Source organism: Oncorhynchus masou, chromosome 13 (assembly GCF_036934945.1).
Source record: "Oncorhynchus masou masou isolate Uvic2021 chromosome 13, UVic_Omas_1.1, whole genome shotgun sequence".
Lineage (NCBI taxonomy): Eukaryota > Metazoa > Chordata > Actinopteri > Salmoniformes > Salmonidae > Oncorhynchus > Oncorhynchus masou.
Genome location: NC_088224.1, coordinates 18,303,145 through 18,324,591, shown reverse-complemented (window position 1 = coordinate 18,324,591; position 21,447 = coordinate 18,303,145). Strand labels below are relative to the sequence as shown.

The 21,447-nt window shown below is 48.2% G+C and overlaps 1 protein-coding gene across 1 annotated transcript in view; it reads left to right on the top strand.

The window, feature by feature from the left end:
- The window catches only part of LOC135553279 (potassium voltage-gated channel subfamily H member 8-like), a 107,342-nt gene that overhangs the window by 31,087 nt on the left and 54,808 nt on the right, over nt 1-21,447 (top strand). Inside the window, exons 4-6 of the mRNA XM_064985449.1 lie at nt 15,422-15,564; nt 17,029-17,263; nt 18,294-18,451. Coding sequence (XP_064841521.1) covers nt 15,422-15,564; nt 17,029-17,263; nt 18,294-18,451 — 536 coding nt within the window. The remainder of the gene's footprint in view (nt 1-15,421; nt 15,565-17,028; nt 17,264-18,293; nt 18,452-21,447) is intronic.

Genomic DNA, 21,447 nt, shown 5'->3' with positions numbered 1-21,447 from the left:
TCCTCCTCTCTCCCCCTCTCTCATACCATCTCTCCTGTCCATACCTCCTCCTCTCTCCCTCTCTTTCATACCATCTCTCCTGTCCATACCTCCTCCTCTCTCCCCCTCTCTCATACCATCTCTTCTGTCCGTACCTCCTCCTCTCTCCCCCTCTCTCATACCATCTCTCCTGTCCATACCTCCTCCTCTCTCCCCCTCTCTCCTACCATCTCTCCTGTCCATACCTCCTCCTCTCCCCCCTCTCTCATACCATCTCTCCTTCCCATACCTCCTCCTCTCCCCCCTCTCTCATACCATCTCTCCTGTCCATTCCTGCTTCTCTCTCTACCTCTCTCATACCATCTCTCCTGTCCATACCTTCTTCTCTTTCCCCCTCATACCATCTCTTCTGTCCGTACCTGCTTCTCTCTCCCCCCTCTCATACCATCTCTCCTGTCCATACCTCCTCCTCTGTCCCCCTCTCTCATACCATCTCTCCTGTCCATACCTCCTACTCTCTCCCCCTCTCTCATACCATCTCTCTTGTCAGTGCCTCTTCCTCTCTCCCCCTCTCTCATACCATCTCCCCTGTCCATACCTCCTCCTCTATCCCCCTCTCTCGTACCATCTCTCCTTCCCATACCTACTACTCTCTCCTCCTCTCTCATACCATCTCTCCTGTCAGTGCCTCTTCCTCTCCCCCTCTCTCATACCATCTCTCCTTCCCATACCTCCTCCTCTCTCCCCCTCTCTCATACCATCTCTCCTGTCCATACCTCCTCCTCTCTCCCTCTCTTTCATACCATCTCTCCTGTCCATACCTCCTCCTCTCTCCCCCTCTCTCATACCATCTCTTCTGTCCGTACCTCCTCCTCTCTCCCCCTCTCTCATACCATCTCTCCTGTCCATACCTCCTCCTCTCTCCCCCTCTCTCATACCATCTCTCCTGTCCATACCTCCTCCTCTCTCCCCCTCTCTCATACCATCTCTCCTTCCCATACCTCCTCCTCTCTCCCCCTCTCTCATACCATCTCTCCTGTCCATTCCTGCTTCTCTCTCTACCTCTCTCATACCATCTCTCCTGTCCATACCTTCTTCTCTTTCCCCTCTCTCATACCATCTCTTCTGTCCGTACCTGCTTCTCTCTCCCCCTCTCTCATACCATCTCTCCTGTCCATACCTCCTCCTCTGTCCCCCTCTCTCATACCATCTCTCCTGTCCATACCTCCTACTCTCTCCCCCTCTCTCATACCATCTCTCTTGTCAGTGCCTCTTCCTCTCTCCCCCTCTCTCATACCATCTCCCCTGTCCATACCTCCTCCTCTATCCCCCTCTCTCGTACCATCTCTCCTTCCCATACCTACTACTCTCTCCTCCTCTCTCATACCATCTCTCCTGTCAGTGCCTCTTCCTCTCTCCCCTCTCTCATACCATCTCTCCTTCCCATACCTCCTCCTCTCTCCCCCTCTCTCATACCATCTCTCCTGTCCATACCTCCTCCTCTCTCCCTCTCTTTCATACCATCTCTCCTGTCCATACCTCCTCCTCTCTCCCCCTCTCTCATACCATCTCTCCTGTCCATACCTCCTCCTCTCTCCCCTCTCTCATACCATCTCTCCTGTCCATACCTCCTCCTCTCTCCCCCTCTCTCATACCATCTCTCCTTCCATACCTCCTCCTCTCCCCCCTCCTCTCTCCATACCATCCTCTCTCCCCCCTCTCTCTCCTCTCTCATACCATCTCTCCTCCATACCTCCTCCTCTCCCCCTCTCTCATACCATCTCTCCTGTCCATACCTCCTCCTCTGTCCCCCTCTCTCATACCATCTCTCCTGTCCATACCTCCTACTCTCTCCCCCTCTCTCATACCATCTCTCTTGTCCAGTGCATACCATCTCCCCTGTCCATACCATCTCTCCCTATCCCCCTCTCTCGTACCATCTCTCCTTCCCATACCTACTACTCTGTCCTCTCTCATACCATCTCTCCTGTCAGTGCCTCTTCCTCCCCCCTCTCTCATACCATCTCTCCTTCCCATACCTCCTCCTCTCTCCCCTCTCTCATACCATCTCTCCTGTCCATACCTCCTCCTCTCTCCCTCTCTTTCATACCATCTCTCCTGTCCATACCTCCTCCTCTCTCCCCCTCTCTCATACCATCTCTTCTGTCCGTACCATCCTCCTCTCTCTCATACCATCTCCCTGTCCATACCTCCTCCTCTCTCCCCTCTCTCATACCATCTCTCCTGTCCATACCTCCTCCTCTCTCCCCCTCTCTCATACCATCTCTCCTTCCCATACCTCCTCCTCTCTCCCCCCTCTCTCATACCATCTCTCCTGTCCATTCCTGCTTCTCTCTCTACCTCTCTCATACCATCTCTCCTGTCCATACCTTCTTCTCTTTCCCCCTCTCTCATACCATCTCTTCTGTCCGTACCTGCTTCTCTCTCCCCCTCTCTCATACCATCTCTCCTGTCCATACCTCCTCCTCTGTCCCCCTCTCTCATACCATCTCTCCTGTCCATACCTCCTACTCTCTCCCCCTCTCTCATACCATCTCTCTTGTCAGTGCCTCTTCCTCTCTCCCCCTCTCTCATACCATCTCCCCTGTCCATACCTCCTCCTCTATCCCCCTCTCTCGTACCATCTCTCCTTCCCATACCTACTACTCTCTCCTCCTCTCTCATACCATCTCTCCTGTCAGTGCCTCTTCCTCTCTCCCCTCTCTCATACCATCTCTCCTTCCCATACCTCCTCCTCTCTCCCCCTCTCTCATACCATCTCTCCTGTCCATACCTCCTCCTCTCTCCCTCTCTTTCATACCATCTCTCCTGTCCATACCTCCTCCTCTCTCCCCCTCTCTCATACCATCTCTTCTGTCCGTACCTCCTCCTCTCTCCCCCTCTCTCATACCATCTCTCCTGTCCATACCTCCTCCTCTCTCCCCCTCTCTCATACCATCTCTCCTGTCCATACCTCCTCCTCTCTCCCCCTCTCTCATACCATCTCTCCTTCCCATACCTCCTCCTCTCTCCCCCTCTCTCATACCATCTCTCCTGTCCATTCCTGCTTCTCTCTACCTCTCTCATACCATCTCTCCTGTCCATACCTTCTTCTCTTTCCCCCTCTCTCATACCATCTCTTCTGTCCGTACCTGCTTCTCTCTCCCCCTCTCTCATACCATCTCTCCTGTCCATACCTCCTCCTCTGTCCCCCTCTCTCATACCATCTCTCCTGTCCATACCTCCTACTCTCTCCCCTCTCTCATACCATCTCTCTTGTCAGTGCCTCTTCCTCTCTCCCCCTCTCTCATACCATCTCCCCTGTCCATACCTCCTCCTCTATCCCCCTCTCTCGTACCATCTCTCCTTCCCATACCTACTACTCTCTCCTCCTCTCTCATACCATCTCTCCTGTCAGTGCCTCTTCCTCTCCCCTCTCTCATACCATCTCTCCTTCCCATACCTCCTCCTCTCTCCCCCTCTCTCATACCATCTCTCCTGTCCATACCTCCTCCTCTCTCCCTCTCTTTCATACCATCTCTCCTGTCCATACCTCCTCCTCTCCCCCTCTCTCATACCATCTCTTCTGTCCGTACCTCCTCCTCTCTCCCCTCTCTCATACCATCTCTCCTGTCCATACCTCCTCCTCTCTCCCCCTCTCTCATACCATCTCTCCTGTCCATACCTCCTCCTCTCTCCCCCTCTCTCATACCATCTCTCCTTCCCATACCTCCTCCTCTCCCCCCCCTCTCTCATACCATCTCTCCTGTCCATACCTCCTCCTCTCTCCCCTCTCTCATACCATCTCTCCTGTCCGTCTCCTCTCTCCCCTCTCTCATACCATCTCTCCTGTCCATACCTCCTCCTCTCTCCCCCTCTCTCATACCATCTCTTCTGTCCATACCTCCTCCTCCTCTCCCCTCTCTCATACCATCTCTCCTGTCCATACCTCCTCCTCTCTCCCCCTCTCTCATACCATCTCTCCTTCCCATACCATACCATCTCTCCTGTCCATACCTCCTCCCTCCCCTCTCTACCATCTCTCCTGTCCGTACCTCCTCCCTCTCCCCCTCTCTCATACCATCTCTCCTGTCCATACCTCCTCCTCTCTCCCCCTCTCTCATACCATCTCTCCTGTCCATACCTCCTCCTCTCTCCCCTCTCTCATACCATCTCTCCTGTCCATTCCTGCTTCTCTCTCTACCTCTCTCATACCATCTCTCCTGTCCATACCTTCTTCTCTTTCCCCCTCTCTCATACCATCTCTTCTGTCCGTACCTGCTTCTCTCTCCCCTCTCTCATACCATCTCTCCTGTCCATACCTCCTCCTCTCTCCCCCTCTCTCATACCATCTCTCCTGTCAGTGCCTCTTCCTCTCTCCCCTCTCTCATACCATCTCTCCTTCCCATACCTCCTCCTCTCTCCCCCTCTCTCATACCATCTCTCCTGTCCATACCTCCTCCTCTCTCCCTCTCTTTCATACCATCTCTCCTGTCCATACCTCCTCCTCTCTCCCCCCTCTCTCATACCATCTCTTCTGTCCGTACCTCCTCCTCTCTCCCCTCTCTCATACCATCTCTCCTGTCCATACCTCCTCCTCTCTCCCCCTCTCTCATACCATCTCTCCTGTCCATACCTCCTCCTCTCTCCCCCTCTCTCATACCATCTCTCCTTCCCATACCTCCTCCTCTCTCCCCCTCTCTCATACCATCTCTCCTGTCCATTCCTGCTTCTCTCTACCTCTCTCATACCATCTCTCCTGTCCATACCTTCTTCTCTTTCCCCTCTCTCATACCATCTCTTCTGTCCGTACCTGCTTCTCTCTCCCCCTCTCTCATACCATCTCTCCTGTCCATACCTCCTCCTCTGTCCCCCTCTCTCATACCATCTCTCCTGTCCATACCTCCTACTCTCTCCCCCTCTCTCATACCATCTCTCTTGTCAGTGCCTCTTCCTCTCTCCCCTCTCTCATACCATCTCCCCTGTCCATACCTCCTCCTCTATCCCCTCTCTCGTACCATCTCTCCTTCCCATACCTACTACTCTCCCTCCTCTCTCATACCATCTCTCCTGTCAGTGCCTCTTCCTCTCTCCCCTCTCTCATACCATCTCTCCTTCCCATACCTCCTCCTCTCTCCCCCTCTCTCATACCATCTCTCCTGTCCATACCTCCTCCTCTCTCCCTCTCTTCATACCATCTCTCCTGTCCATACCTCCTCCTCTCTCCCCCTCTCTCATACCATCTCTTCTGTCCGTACCTCCTCCTCTCTCCCCTCTCTCATACCATCTCTCCTGTCCATACCTCCTCCTCTCTCCCCTCTCTCATACCATCTCTCCTGTCCATACCTCCTCCTCTCTCCCCCTCTCTCATACCATCTCTCCTTCCCATACCTCCTCCTCTCTCCCCCTCTCTCATACCATCTCTCCTGTCCATTCCTGCTTCTCTCTCTACCTCTCTCATACCATCTCTCCTGTCCATACCTTCTTCTCTTTCCCCCTCTCTCATACCATCTCTTCTGTCCGTACCTGCTTCTCTCTCCCCCTCTCATACCATCTCTCCTGTCCATACCTCCTCCTCTGTCCCCCTCTCTCATACCATCTCTCCTGTCCATACCTCCTACTCTCTCCCCTCTCTCATACCATCTCTCTTGTCAGTGCCTCTTCCTCTCTCCCCTCTCTCATACCATCTCCCCTGTCCATACCTCCTCCTCTATCCCCCTCTCTCGTACCATCTCTCCTTCCCATACCTACTACTCTCTCCTCCTCTCTCATACCATCTCTCCTGTCAGTGCCTCTTCCTCTCTCCCCCTCTCTCATACCATCTCTCCTTCCCATACCTCCTCCTCTCTCCCCCTCTCATACCATCTCTCCTGTCCATACCTCCTCCTCTCTCCCTCTCTTTCATACCATCTCTCCTGTCCATACCTCCTCCTCTCTCCCCCTCTCTCATACCATCTCTTCTGTCCGTACCTCCTCCTCTCTCTCCCCTCTCTCATACCATCTCTCCTGTCCATACCTCCTCCTCTCTCCCCTCTCTCATACCATCTCTCCTGTCCATACCTCCTCCTCTCTCCCCCTCTCTCATACCATCTCTCCTTCCCATACCTCCTCCTCTCTCCCCCTCTCTCATACCATCTCTCCTGTCCATACCTCCTCCTCTCTCCCCTCTCTCTCATACCATCTCTCCTGTCCGTACCTTCTCCTCTCTCCTCTCTCATACCATCTCTCCTGTCCATACCTCCTCCTCTCTCCCCCTCTCTCATACCATCTCTTCTGTCCATACCTCCTCCTCTCTCCCCCTCTCTCATACCATCTCTCCTGTCCATACCTCCTCCTCTCTCCCCCTCTCTCATACCATCTCTCCTTCCCATACCTCCTCTCTCCCCCTCTCTCATACCATCTCTCCTGTCCATACCTCCTCCTCTCTCCCTCTCTCATACCATCTCTCCTGTCCATACCTCCTCCTCTCTCCCCCTCTCTCATACCATCTCTCCTGTCCATACCTCCTCCTCTCTCCCCCTCTCTCATACCATCTCTCCTGTCCATACCTCCTCCTCTCTCCCCCTCTCTCATACCATCTCTCCTGTCCATTCCTGCTTCTCTCTCTACCTCTCTCATACCATCTCTCCTGTCCATACCTTCTTCTCTTTCCCCCTCTCTCATACCATCTCTTCTGTCCGTACCTGCTTCTCTCTCCCCTCTCTCATACCATCTCTCCTGTCCATACCTCCTCCTCTGTCCCCCTCTCTCATACCATCTCTCCTGTCCATACCTCCTACTCTCTCCCCCTCTCTCATACCATCTCTCTTGTCAGTGCCTGTTCCTCTCTCCCCCTCTCTCATACCATCTCCCCCTGTCCATACCTCCTCCTCTATCCCCCTCTCTCGTACCATCTCTCCTTCCCATACCTACTACTCTCTCCTCCTCTCTCATACCATCTCTCCTGTCAGTGCCTCTTCCTCTCCCCCTCTCTCATACCATCTCTCCTTCCCATACCTCCTCCTCTCTCCCCCTCTCTCTCATACCATCTCTCCTCCATACCATCCTCTCTCCCTCTCTTTCATACCATCTCTCCTGTCCATACCTCCTCCTCTCTCCCCCTCTCTCATACCATCTCTTCTGTCCGTACCTCCTCCTCTCTCCCCTCTCTCATACCATCTCTCCTGTCCATACCTCCTCCTCTCTCCCCCTCTCTCATACCATCTCTCCTGTCCATACCTCCTCCTCTCTCCCCCTCTCTCATACCATCTCTCCTTCCCATACCTCCTCCTCTCTCCCCTCTCTCATACCATCTCTCCTGTCCATTCCTGCTTCTCTCTCTACCTCTCTCATACCATCTCTCCTGTCCATACCTTCTTCTCTTTCCCCCTCTCTCATACCATCTCTTCTGTCCGTACCTGCTTCTCTCTCCCCCTCTCATACCATCTCTCCTGTCCATACCTCCTCCTCTGTCCCCTCTCTCATACCATCTCTCCTGTCCATACCTCCTACTCTCTCCCCCTCTCTCATACCATCTCTCTTGTCAGTGCCTCTTCCTCTCTCCCCCTCTCTCATACCATCTCCCCTGTCCATACCTCCTCCTCTATCCCCCTCTCTCGTACCATCTCTCCTTCCCATACCTACTACTCTCTCCTCCTCTCTCATACCATCTCTCCTGTCAGTGCCTCTTCCTCTCTCCCCTCTCTCATACCATCTCTCCTTCCCATACCTCCTCCTCTCTCCCCTCTCTCATACCATCTCTCCTGTCCATACCTCCTCCCTCTCCCTCTCTTTCATACCATCTCTCCTGTCCATACCTCCCTCTCTCCCCCCTCTCATACCATCTCTTCTGTCCGTACCTCCTCCTCTCTCCCCTCTCTCATACCATCTCTCCTGTCCATACCTCCTCCTCTCTCCCCCTCTCTCATACCATCTCTCCTGTCCATACCTCCTCCTCTCTCCCCCCTCTCATACCATCTCTCCTTCCCATACCTCCTCCTCTCTCCCCCTCTCTCATACCATCTCTCCTGTCCATACCTCCTCCTCTCTCCCCCTCTCTCATACCATCTCTCCTGTCCGTACCTTCTCCTCTCTCCCCTCTCTCATACCATCTCTCCTGTCCATACCTCCTACTCTCTCCCCCTCTCTCATACCATCTCTTCTGTCCATACCTCCTCCTCTCTCCCCCTCTCTCATACCATCTCTCCTGTCCATACCTCCTCCTCTCTCCCCCTCTCTCATACCATCTCTCCTTCCCATACCTCCTCCTCTCTCCCCCTCTCTCATACCATCTCTCCTGTCCATACCTCCTCCTCTCTCCCCCCTCTCATACCATCTCTCCTGTCCGTACCTCCTCCTCTCTCCCCCTCTCTCATACCATCTCTCCTGTCCATACCTCCTCCTCTCTCCCCCTCTCTCATACCATCTCTCCTGTCCATACCTCCTCCTCTCTCCCCCTCTCTCATACCATCTCTCCTGTCCATACCTAAAACTCTCTCCCCTCTCTCATACCATCTCTCCTGTCCATACCTGCTTCTCTCTCTACCTCTCTCATACCATCTCTCCTGTCCATACCTTCTTCTCTTTCCCCCTCTCTCATACCATCTCTTCTGTCCGTACCTGCTTCTCTCTCCCCCTCTCTCATACCATCTCTCCTGTCCATACCTCCTCCTCTGTCCCCCTCTCTCATACCATCTCTCCTGTCCATACCTCCTACTCTCTCCCCCTCTCTCATACCATCTCTCTTGTCAGTGCCTCTTCCTCTCTCCCCTCTCTCAAACCATCTCCCTGTCCATACCTGCTTCTCTCTCCCCTCTCTCATACCATCTCTTCTGTCCGTACCTGCTTCTCTCTCCCCCTCTCTCATACCATCTCTCCTGTCCATACCTCTTCCTCTCTCCCCCTCTCTCATACCATCTCTCCTGTCCATACCTCCTCCTTTCTCCCCTCTCTCATACCATCTCTCCTGTCCATACCTCCTCCTCTCTCCCCCTCTCATACCATCTCTCCTGTCCATACTTGCTCCTCTCTCCCCCTCTCTCATACCATCTATTCTGTCCAAACCTCCTCCTCTCTCATACCTCTCTCCTGTCCATACCTCCTCCTCTCTCCCCTCTCTCATACCATCTCTTCTGTCCGTACCTCCTCCTCTGTCCCCTCTCTCATACCATCTCTCCTGTCCATTCCTGCTTCTCTCTCTACCTCTCTCATACCATCTCTCCTGTCCATACCTTCTTCTCTTTCCCCCTCTCTCATACCATCTCTTCTGTCCGTACCTGCTTCTCTCTCCCCCTCTCTCATACCATCTCTCCTGTCCATACCTCCTCCTCTGTCCCCCTCTCTCATACCATCTCTCCTGTCCATACCTCCTACTCTCTCCCCTCTCTCATACCATCTCTCTTGTCAGTGCATCTTCCTCTCTCCCCTCTCTCATACCATCTCCCCTGTCCATACCTCCTCCTCTATCCCCCTCTCTCGTACCATCTCTCCTTCCCATACCTACTACTCTCTCCTCCTCTCTCATACCATCTCTCCTGTCAGTGCCTCTTCCTCTCTCCCTCTCTCATACCATCTCTCCTTCCCATACCTCTCTCCTTCCCATCTCTCCTCCTCTCTCCCCCTCTCTCATACCATCTCTCCTGTCCATACCTCCTCCTCTCTCCCTCTCTCTTCATACCATCTCTCCTGTCCATACCTCCTCCTCTCTCCCCTCTCTCATACCATCTCTTCTGTCCGTCTCCCCCTCTCTCATACCATCTCTCCTGTCCATACCTCTTCCTCTCTCCCCCTCTCTCATACCATCTCTCCTGTCCATACCTCCTCCTTTCTCCCCTCTCTCATACCATCTCTCCTGTCCATACCTCCTCCTCTCTCCCCCTCTCATACCATCTCTCCTGTCCATACTTGCTCCTCTCTCCCCCTCTCTCATACCATCTATTCTGTCCAAACCTCCTCCTCTCTCATACCTCTCTCCTGTCCATACCTCCTCCTCTCTCCCCCTCTCTCATACCATCTCTTCTGTCCGTACCTCCTCCTCTCTCCCCTCTCTCATACCATCTCTCCTGTCCATTCCTGCTTCTCTCTCTACCTCTCTCATACCATCTCTCCTGTCCATACCTTCTTCTCTTTCCCCCTCTCTCATACCATCTCTTCTGTCCGTACCTGCTTCTCTCTCCCCCTCTCTCATACCATCTCTCCTGTCCATACCTCCTCCTCTGTCCCCCTCTCTCATACCATCTCTCCTGTCCATACCTCCTACTCTCTCCCCCTCTCTCATACCATCTCTCTTGTCAGTGCCTCTTCCTCTCTCCCCCTCTCTCATACCATCTCCCCTGTCCATACCTCCTCCTCTATCCCCCTCTCTCGTACCATCTCTCCTTCCCATACCTACTACTCTCTCCTCCTCTCTCATACCATCTCTCCTGTCAGTGCCTCTTCCTCTCTCCCCCTCTCTCATACCATCTCTCCTTCCCAAACCTCCTCCTCTCTCCCCCCTCTCATACCATCTCTCCTGTCCATACCTCCTCCTCTCTCCCTCTCTTTCATACCATCTCTCCTGTCCATACCTCCTCCTCTCTCCCCCTCTCTCATACCATCTCTTCTGTCCGTACCTCCTCCTCTCTCCCCTCTCTCATACCATCTCTCCTGTCCATACCTCCTCCTCTCTCCCCCTCTCTCATACCATCTCTCCTGTCCATACCTCCTCCTCTCTCCCCCTCTCTCATACCATCTCTCCTTCCCATACCTCCTCCTCTCTCCCCCTCTCTCATACCATCTCTCCTGTCCATACCTCCTCCTCTCTCCCCCTCTCTCATACCATCTCTCCTGTCCGTACCTTCTCCTCTCTCCCCTCTCTCATACCATCTCTCCTGTCCGTACCTCCTCCTCTCCCACCTCTCTCATACCATCTCTTCTGTCCATACCTCCTCCTCTCTCCCCCTCTCTCATACCATCTCTCCTGTCCATACCTCCTCCTCTCTCCCCCTCTCTCATACCATCTCTCCTTCCCATACCTCCTCCTCTCTCCCCCTCTCTCATACCATCTCTCCTGTCCATACCTCCTCCTCTCTCCCCCTCTCTCATACCATCTCTCCTGTCCATACCTCCTCCTCTCTCCCCCTCTCTCATACCATCTCTCCTTCCCATACCTCCTCCTCTCTCCCCCTCTCTCATACCATCTCTCCTGTCCATACCTCCTCCTCTCTCCCCCTCTCTCATACCATCTCTTCTGTCCACACCTCCTCCTCTCTCCCCCTCTCTCCTGTCCATACCTCCTCTTCTCTCCCCCTCTCTCATACCATCTCTTCTGTCCGTACCTCCTCCTCTCTCCCCTCTCTCATACCATCTCTCCTGTCCACACCTGCTTCTCTCTCCCCCTCTCTCATACCATCTCTCCTGTCCATACCTCCTCCTCTCTCCCCCTCTTTCATACCATCTCTTCTGTCCGTACCTCTCTCTCCCTCTCTCATCCCATCTCTCCTGTCCATACCTCCTCCTCTCTCCCTCTCTCTCATACCATCTCTCCTGTCCATACCTCCTCCTCTCTCCCCCTCTCTCATACCATCTCTCCTGTCAGTGCCTCCTCCTCTCTCCCCCTCTCTCATACCATCTCACCTGTCCATACCTCCTCCTCTCTCCCCCACTTTCATACAATCTCTTCTGTCCGTACCTCTCTCTCTTCTGTCCCTACCTCTCTCTCTCTCTCATCCCATCTCTCCTGTCCAACACCGCCCTGTGCAACTGGGTCCTAGACTTCTTGATGGGCTGACCCCATATAATGGGCTGACCCCATATAATGGGCTGACCCCATATGCTTTCAGGCCCAGACACAAAATTGAGTTCAGGTGCATCCTGTTTCCATTGATCATCTAACACTTCTTTGGAGTCCACCTGTGATAAATTCAATTGATTGGACATGATTTGGAAAGTCACACACCTGTCTATATTTATTTTTTATTTTTTTATTTCACCTTTATTTAACCAGGTAGGCAAGTTGAGAACAAGTTCTCATTTACAATTGCGACCTGGCCAAGATAAAGCAAAGCAGTTTGACACATACAACGACACAGAGTTACACATGGAGTAAAACAAACAAACAGTCAATAATACAGTATAAACAAGTCTATATACGATGTGAGCAAATGAGGTGAGATAAGGGAGATAAAGGCAAAAAAAGGCCATGGTGGCAAAGTAAATACAATATAGCAATAAAACACTGGAATGGTAGATTTGCAATGGAAGAATGTGCGAAGAAGAGATAAAAATAATGGGGTGCAAAGGAGCAGAATAAAAAATTAAATTAAATACAGTAGGGAAAGAGGTAGTTGTTTGGGCTAAATTATAGGTGGGCTATGTACAGGTGCAGTAATCTGTGAGCTGCTCTGACAGTTGGTGCTTAAAGCTAGTGAGGGAGATACGTGTTTCCAGTTTCAGAGATTTTTGTAGTTCGTTCCAATCATTGGCAGCAGAGAACTGGAAGGAGAGGCGGCCAAAGAAAGAATTGGTTTTGAGGGTGACTAGAGAGATATACGGCCCCACAGTTGATAGTGCATGTCAGAGCAAAGCTCTGAGACAGAATTGTGTAGTGGCACAGATCTGTGGAAGGGTACCAACAAATATCTGCAACATTGAAGGTCCCCAAGAACACAGTGGCCGTCATCGTTCTTAAATGGAAGAAGTTTAGAACCACCAAGACTCTTCCTAGAGCTGGCCGACCGGCCAAACTGAGCAATTCGGGGGAGAAGCGCCTTGGTGAGGAAGGTGACCAAGAACCCAATGGTCACTCTGACAGAGCTCCAGAGTTCCTCTGTGGAGATGGGAGAACCTTCCATAAGGACAACCATCTTTGCAGCACTCCACCAATAAGACCTTTATGGTAGAGTAGCCTGATGAAAGCCACTCCTCAGTAAAAGGCACATGACAGCCCTCTTGGAGTTTTCTAAAAGGCACCTAAAGGACTCTCAGAGCATGAGAAACAAGATTCTCTGGTCTGATGAAACCAAGTATGAACTCTTTGGCCTGAATGCCATGCATCACATCCGGAGGAAACCTGGCACCATCCTTATGGTGAAACATGGTGGTGGCAGCATCATGCTGTGGGGATGTTTTTCTGCCGCAGGGACTGGGAGACTAGTCAGGATCTAGGGAAAGATAAGCGGAGCAAAGTACAGAGAGATCCTTGATGAAAACCTGCTCCTGAGGGCTCACGACCTCAGACTGGGGTGAAGGTTCACCTTCCAACAGGACAATGACCCTAAGCAGACATCCAAGACAACGCAGGAGTAGCTTCGGAACAAGTCTCTGAATGTCCTTGAGTTGCCCAGCCAGAGCCCAGACTTGAACCTGGTCAAACATCTCTGGAGAGACCTGAAAATAGCTGTGCAGCGACGCTCCCCATCCAACCTGACAGAGCTTGAGAGGATCTGCAAAGAAGAGTGGGAGAAACAGGCGTGCCAAGCTTGTAGCATCACACCCAATAAGACTTGATGCTGTCATCGCTGCCAAAGGTGCTTCAACAAAGTACTGAGTGAAGGGTCTGAATACTTATGTAAATGTAACATTTCAGTTTTATTTTTAATTTGCTAAAATTTCAAAACAACAGATTTTACTTTGTCGTTATGGGGTATTGTGTTTAGATTGATGAGGGATAAAAATAATTTAATCCATTTTAGAATAAGGCTGTAACGTAACAAAATGTGGAAAAAGTGAAGGGGTCTGAATACTTTCCAAATGTGCTGTATGCATATACTGTATTCTAGTCATGGCTCATCCTATATAACTACTGCTGTACATACCTTTTCTATTGGTATACTGTATTCTAGTCATGGCTCATCCTATATAACTACTGCTGTACATACCTTTTCTATTCATATACTGTATTCTAGTCATGGCTCATCCTATATAACTACTGCTGTACATATCTTTTCTATTGGTATACTGTATTCTAGTCATGGCTCATCCTATATAACTACTGCTGTACATACCTTTTCTATTCATATACTGTATTCTAGTCATGGCTCATCCTATATAACTACTGATGTACATACCTTTTCTATTCATATACTGTATTCTAGTCATGGCTCATCCTATATAACTACTGCTGTACATACCTTTTCTATTTGTATACTGTATTCTAGTCATGGCTCATCCTATATAACTACTGCTGTACATACCTTTTCTATTTGTATACTGTATTGTAGTCAAGGCTCATCCTATATAACTACTGCTGTACATACCTTTTCTATTTGTATACTGTATTGTAGTCATGGCTCATCCTATATAACTACTGCTGTACATACCTTTTCTATTTGTATACTGTATTGTAGTCAAGGCTCATCCTATATAACTACTGCTGTACATACCTTTTCTATTTGTATACTGTATTGTAGTCATGGCTCATCCTATACAACTACTGCTGTACATACCTTTTCTATTGGTATACTGTATTGTTGTCCTGGCTCATCCTATATAACTACTGCTGTACATACCTTTTCTATTTGTATACTGTATTGTAGTCATGGCTCATCCTATATAACTACTGCTGTACATACCTTTTCTATTTGTATACTGTATTGTAGTCATGGCTCATCCTATATAACTACTGCTGTACATACCTTTTCTATTCATATACTGTATTCTAGTCATGGCTCATCCTATATAACTACTGCTTTACATACCTTTTCTATTTGTATACTGTATTCTAGTCATGGCTCATCCTATACAACTACTTCTGTACATACCTTTTCTATTTGTATAATGTATTGTAGTCATGGCTCATCCTATATAACTACTGCTGTACATACCTTTTCTATTTGTATACTGTCCATTTTGTCACTACAGACTGTCACATACGGTGTGTAGAGACACACGTGTGTATTGTTATTATGTTACTAGATATTAATGTATGGATTATGTGTGTATTGTTATTGTGTTACTAGATATTAATGTATGGATTATGTGTGTATTGTTATTGTGTTACTAGATATTACTGTATGGATGATGTGTGTATTGTTATTATGTTACTAGATATTACTGTATGGATTATGTGTGTATTGTTATTATATTACTAGATATTAATGTATGGATTATGTGCGTATTGTTATTATATTACTAGATAGTGCTGCATAGTTGGATCTAGAAACATAAACATTTCACTGCTCTTACGATAACATCTGCAAATCTGTGTACAAACTGTGATTTGATTTGATACGTATTCATTGTAACCAGTGTTGGATATTCAACATTTCATCCAAACATAATGATTTCCTCTCCTCCTATTTCTTTCCTCGGTTTTCTATGAGATTTCCTAGGGGGCCATGTGGTTGTACAATAATACTGTGTGTGTGTGTGTGTGTGTGTGTGTGTGTGTGTGTGTGTGTGTGTGTGTGTGTGTGTGTGTGTGTGTGTGTGTGTGTGTGTGTGTGTGTGTGTGTGTGTGTGTGTGTGTGTGTGTGTGTGTGTGTAGATTGCCGACGAGGACGGGTGAAGACTGGTTCTTCATTCAGCTCTACTCGTCTGCGGAGAAGCACTGTACTCTACCACATCTCTGGTCAACCCCACAGCAAAGACAACAAGAAGAAGAAGAAGAGCAAGATCAAACTCAACAAGGTAAAACACACCTTAAATTACTCACCCTAACAACAAACACTACACACCCTAATAACAAACACTTCACACCCTAACAACCAACACTACACACCCTAACAACCAACACTACAAACCCTAACAACAAACATTACACATCCTAACAACCAACAGTACACACCCTAACAACCAACACTACACACCCTAACAACCAACACTACACACCCTAACAACAAACATTACACACCCTAACAACCAACACTACACACCATAACAACCAAAACTACAAACCCTAACAACAAACATTACACATCCTAACAACAAACACTACACACCATAACAACCAACAGTACACACCCTTACAACCAACACTACACACCCTAACAACCAACACTACACACCCTAACAACCAACACTACACACCCTAACAACCAACACTACACACCCTAACAAACATTACACACCCTAACAATCAACACTACACACCCTAACAACAAACATTACTCACCCTAACAACCAACACTACACACCCTAACAACCAACACTACACACCCTAACAAACATTACACACCCTAACAATCAACACTACACACCCTAACAACAAACATTACTCACCCTAACAACCAACATTACACACCCTAACAACAAACATTACTCACCCTAACAACCAACACTAAACACCCTAACAACCAACACTACACACCATAACAGCCAACACTACACAACCTAACAACAAACATTACTCACCCTAACAACCAACACTACACACCCTAACAACCAACACTACACACCCTAACAACAAACATTACTCACCCTAACAACCAACACTACACACCCTAAAAACAAACATTACTCAACCTAACAACCAACACTACACACCCTAACAACAAACAAATAACAGCGATCAGAGCACCTGCCACTACTTTACTTAAATCATAGCAACAATGTTTTAGGGGATGGTCCTATCCTTTTTTTCTACCAGAGAGTTTTAGTGTGACCTGTGTGGTCCAGTGGTTATAGCTGCTGACCCCGGCACACATGTATGCCAGAGTTGACATGGGTTTGAAACCTGCCCACTCCCCCTCCCCGTCTTTTAACAGTGTACTATCTCTTCAGTAAAGCTAAAAAAATAAGTGGGGGACTGACCCAACTGAAATAAATATATACATCTTGGATACGTTTCTAATCTGTTTTCTTGATACCAACTCCTCCACCCCCTTCACACAGAAGCATATCAGTGTTCTTCTACTTTGACTACTTCAACAAAATTATTATTGAACCCTCATCCCCCATCCCCTGTCCTTTCATCCAGTCAGAATGTGTTCCCCTTTCATCCAATCAGAATGTATTCCCCTCTCCTTTCACCCTGTCAGAATGTTCCCCGCTCTTTTCATCCATTCAGAATGTTCCCCTGTTCTTTCACCCAATCAGAATGTGTTCCCCTCTCCTTTAATCCAACCAGAATGTGTTCTCCTTTCATCCCATCAGAATGTGTTTGGGGACCCCCCTGCTCTGCCGGAGTACAAGGTTGCGGACGCCAAGAAGTCCAAGTTCATCCTGCTTCACTTCAGCACCTTCAAGGCAGGCTGGGATTGGCTGATCCTGCTGGCCACCTTCTACGTTGCCGTGACAGTGCCCTACAATGTCTGCTTCATCGGTGACGATGACCTCACCAGGAGCACTTCAGTCAGCGACGTTGCCGTGGAGATACTCTTTATTATAGGTATAGGGGAGGGTCATATGTGTGTGGGAGAGGGGTTTGGGGTTGGGTGGAGTGGGGTGGGGTCAGAGTTTGGGTTTGGGGTTAGGGTTAGGCTTTGGTTAGGGTTTTGCCTAGTGACTCATCCTGGATTTAATTCCTCTGCTCTATTGATCGCTTCATACATCAGTCTGAATATAACATCCTAGAAGTTGTTTGTGCTGACATCAAAATTACGTGATTCAAGATTTGTGTAGTTCGGCTCTGGTCCAACCCATCGGTTTCTGCGACCAATCAGAACAATTTGAATGTATTTGCATATGAGAAGTCATCGGGGAAAGATCACATCCAGACTCGTGGAGAAGAAATGTTAGTGGGCGTGGCGTTTGGCCGGAACGATGTGGATAGGTAGCCAGGCCAGTTAGGGTTAGGGACAGTGTTAGGGTTAGGGACAGTGTTAGGGACAGTGTTAGGGTCAGTGTTAGGGACAGTGTTAGGGTTAGGGACAATGTTAGGGACAGTGTTAGGGTTATGGACAGTGTTAGGGTTATGGACAGTGTTAGGATCAGTGTTAGGGTTAGGGACAGTGTTAGGGACAGTGTTAGGGTCAGGGTTAGGCTTAGGGACAGGGTGATTAGTTTATGGTCCAGCAGCTCAGTAACCTATGACACTTGTAGTGGGTGTACTTATTACATAATCTGACAGTAAGTCATGGATCTATAACCTTACACCCACCTCTCTCTCCCTCTCTCTTCCTCTCTCTCCCTCTCTCTTCCTCTCTATCTCTCTCTATATCTCTCTCCCTCTCGCTCTCCCCCTCTCTCTTCCTCTCTATCTCTCTATCTCTCTATATCTCTCTCCCTCTCACTCTCTCCCTCTCAATCTCTCCCTCTCTCATCTCTCTATCTCTCTCCCTCTCGCTCTCTCCCTCTCGCTCTCTCCCTCTCGCTTCCTCTCTATCTCTCCCTGTCCCTCCCACTCTCTTCCTCTCTTTCTCTCTCTCCCTTCCCCTTTCTCCTTCTCACTTTCCTCTCTCTCCCTTTCTCCTTCCCAGACATTGTGTTCAGCTTCCGTACCACGTACGTGAGTAAGTCTGGTCAGGTGATCTTCAACGCGCGGTTGATCTGCATCCACTACATGACTACATGGTTCATCATCGACCTGGTCGCCGCGCTGCCCTTTGACCTCCTCTACGCCTTTAAAGTCAGCGTGGTGAGTTAATTGGTTACCCCATAGCGGTCCTCTAGCCAATGAAATCACTGTGATGCTGTGATGTGTTTTTTGTCATTACCTTAAAAAGCTAATGAAATGCTTTAGAGAGCATGCGTGATGTTTTGTGCCTAATCACTGAAGAAGATATATTGTAACCCTTGAATTAGCAAGGACGAGGTTTTCAAAATACAATATGTAGACATGAAATCTGCCAAGCACACTCCATCACACATGTGTTATGTCATAGTGATGTAATTGTACTGTAAATGAGTTTCATGATTGATTGGTTTCCCAATATGTCCAATACCTAAAGAAGTCAACATGATATTAATTTTATTCATAAATAACTTTTCAAACATTTAGCTCAAAGCGACAAAACATAGTACCGTACAAACACTTAATCACAATATTGTGTTTGTAATGTAACGTCATATAATTAAGCAATAAGGCACGAAGGGGTGTGATATATGGCCAATATACCACGGCGGTTCTTATGCACGACGCAATACGGAGTGCCTGGATACAGCCCTTAGCCGTGGTATATTGGCCATATACCACAAACCCAGAGGTGCCTTATTGCTATTAGAAACAGGCTACCAACATAATTACAACAGTAAAAAAAAAAAAAATCATACCCGTGGTATACAGTATGATATACCATGTCTGTCAGCCAATCAGTGTTCAGGGCTTGAACCACCCAGTTTATAATTACTGTTTTACAACTGTTTCTTGATTGATTGGTAATTCGATACATCCAATATCTAATACAGTGGTATTGTATTTACAGTACCCGGGCTAAGATACAAATGGCATTTGAAAAGAATGGATAGCATTGATTACTTTATACATAGAGGAACTGGCGGTTCTCCTGCATGTGTTTCTGTGTATTGATTTCATATACAGCACAAGGAACACAGTTCTATCACATTGTGCCATCAGAGCCTTTACTATTCTAGTATAATAAAATATATATGGTTCCATTGAGAATAGTGGCATGGCAGAACTAGAGAAATTAGAACAGTTTCAGCGGTTGAATTATATTACCCAAGGGAAACGCTGCTCTATGTGGCTGGGGAGCTTTGATTGGTTGTGTGGTTTAGTTTCATTATAGGAATCAGGAAGTATCAGTCTCTGGTCTGTAATTGAGAGAACGACTGTCAGATAAGGTCCCCCTCTGCCTCTCTGTTTGCTTTGGGGTGACTGAATCAAATTGGTCCAATATACTGGGGACACGCACGTACGAATGCAGGCACACACACACACACACACACACACACACACACACACACACACACACACACACACACACACACACACACACACACACACACACACACACACACACACACACACACACAGGGAGGATAGAGACATAAACCATGTGTGTGTTTCCTTTCTCCATGATAGGACAGCAGGAAATCACCCCTGGAATCCCACTGGGACTAATTGAGACTGGGTCAGGATGGAGAGACAGAGAGAAAAAGAGAGGGAAAAGATACATAATGACAGAGAAAAGAAAGAACACGAGAAAAAGAGACAGAGAGACAGAGAGAAGGTGAGAAGATACAGTTATCCCTCCTAGCCCATCAATGATGACCAAATAGCATTCCTTGGTGTATAGTATTTATATGTTGTGTCTATATGACCAAATAACCAAATTGACCTGCCATTTTAGTTTCATTTATGCCAAACTTGCCAAATGCTATAGTGACACAATGGAATTAAGTATTTTATGTTTATCCTTGATAATTCTTAATCAAATAAATAATTATGTATCTGTAAATTATCAAATACACTAACCTAAACAATGACGGAGAAGAAGTGAACAAGACACAAGAGTGAAAGGGAGAAGATATATATATATAGAGAGAGAGAGAGAGAGAGAGAGAGAGACAGAGAGAGAGAGACAGAGAGAGAGACAGAGACAGAGACAGAGAGAGAGATAATGACAGGGTGCTCCAGTGCTCTAGGCAAAAGCCCTGCTTGGTTCCAGACTCTATTAGTGGAAATACCATGGTGTCCCAGAGGAGGTTGGTTTGAGCATGTGGGCACCGGGGGCCGGTGGGGGCGACGCCAGGGGAGTCCAGGCATGCAGGGTAATTGTTGAGCTTTTGGAGTGATGTCCCTGCTAAGGCTGTAGGCCATATTTCACCAGAATGAGACAAGGAGTCCCTGTACCATCTCACTCATTCTCTCTCTCAATTCAATTCAATTCAGGGGGCTTTATTGGCACGGGAAACATTTGTTAACATTGCCAAAGCACGTGAAGTAGATAATATACAACATTGAAATGAACTCTCTCTCTCTCTCTGTCTGTCTGTCTGTCTGTCTGTCTGTCTGTCTGTCTGTCTGTCTGTCTGTCTGTCTGTCTGTCTGTCTGTCTGTCTCTCTCTCTTTATCTCTCTCTCTCTCAATTCAAGGGCTTTATTTGCATGGGAAACATGTGTTAACATTGCCAAAGCAAGTGAGGTAGATAATATATAAAGTGAATATATAAAGTGAAATAAACAATAAAAATTAACAGTAAACATTACACATACAGAAGTTTCAAAACAATAAAGACATTACAAATGTCATATTATATATATACAGTGTTTTAACTATGTACAAATGGTAAAGGACATAAGATAAAATAAATAAGCATAAATATGGATTGTATTTACAATGGTGTGTGTTCACTGGTTGCCCTTTTCTCGTAGCAACAGGTCACAAATATTGCTGCTGTGATGGCACACTGTGGAATTTCACCCAGTAGATATGGGAGTTTATCAAAATTGGATTTGTTTTCGAATTCTTTGTGGATCTGTGTAATCTGAGGGAAATATGTCTCTCTAATATGGTCATACATTGGGCAGGAGGTTAGGAAGTGCAGCTCAGTTTCCACCTCATTTTTTGGGCAGTGAGCACATAGCCTGTCTTCTCTTGAGAGCCATGTCTGCCTATGGCAGCCTTTCTCAATAGCAAGGCTATGCTCACTGAGTCTGTACATAGTTAAA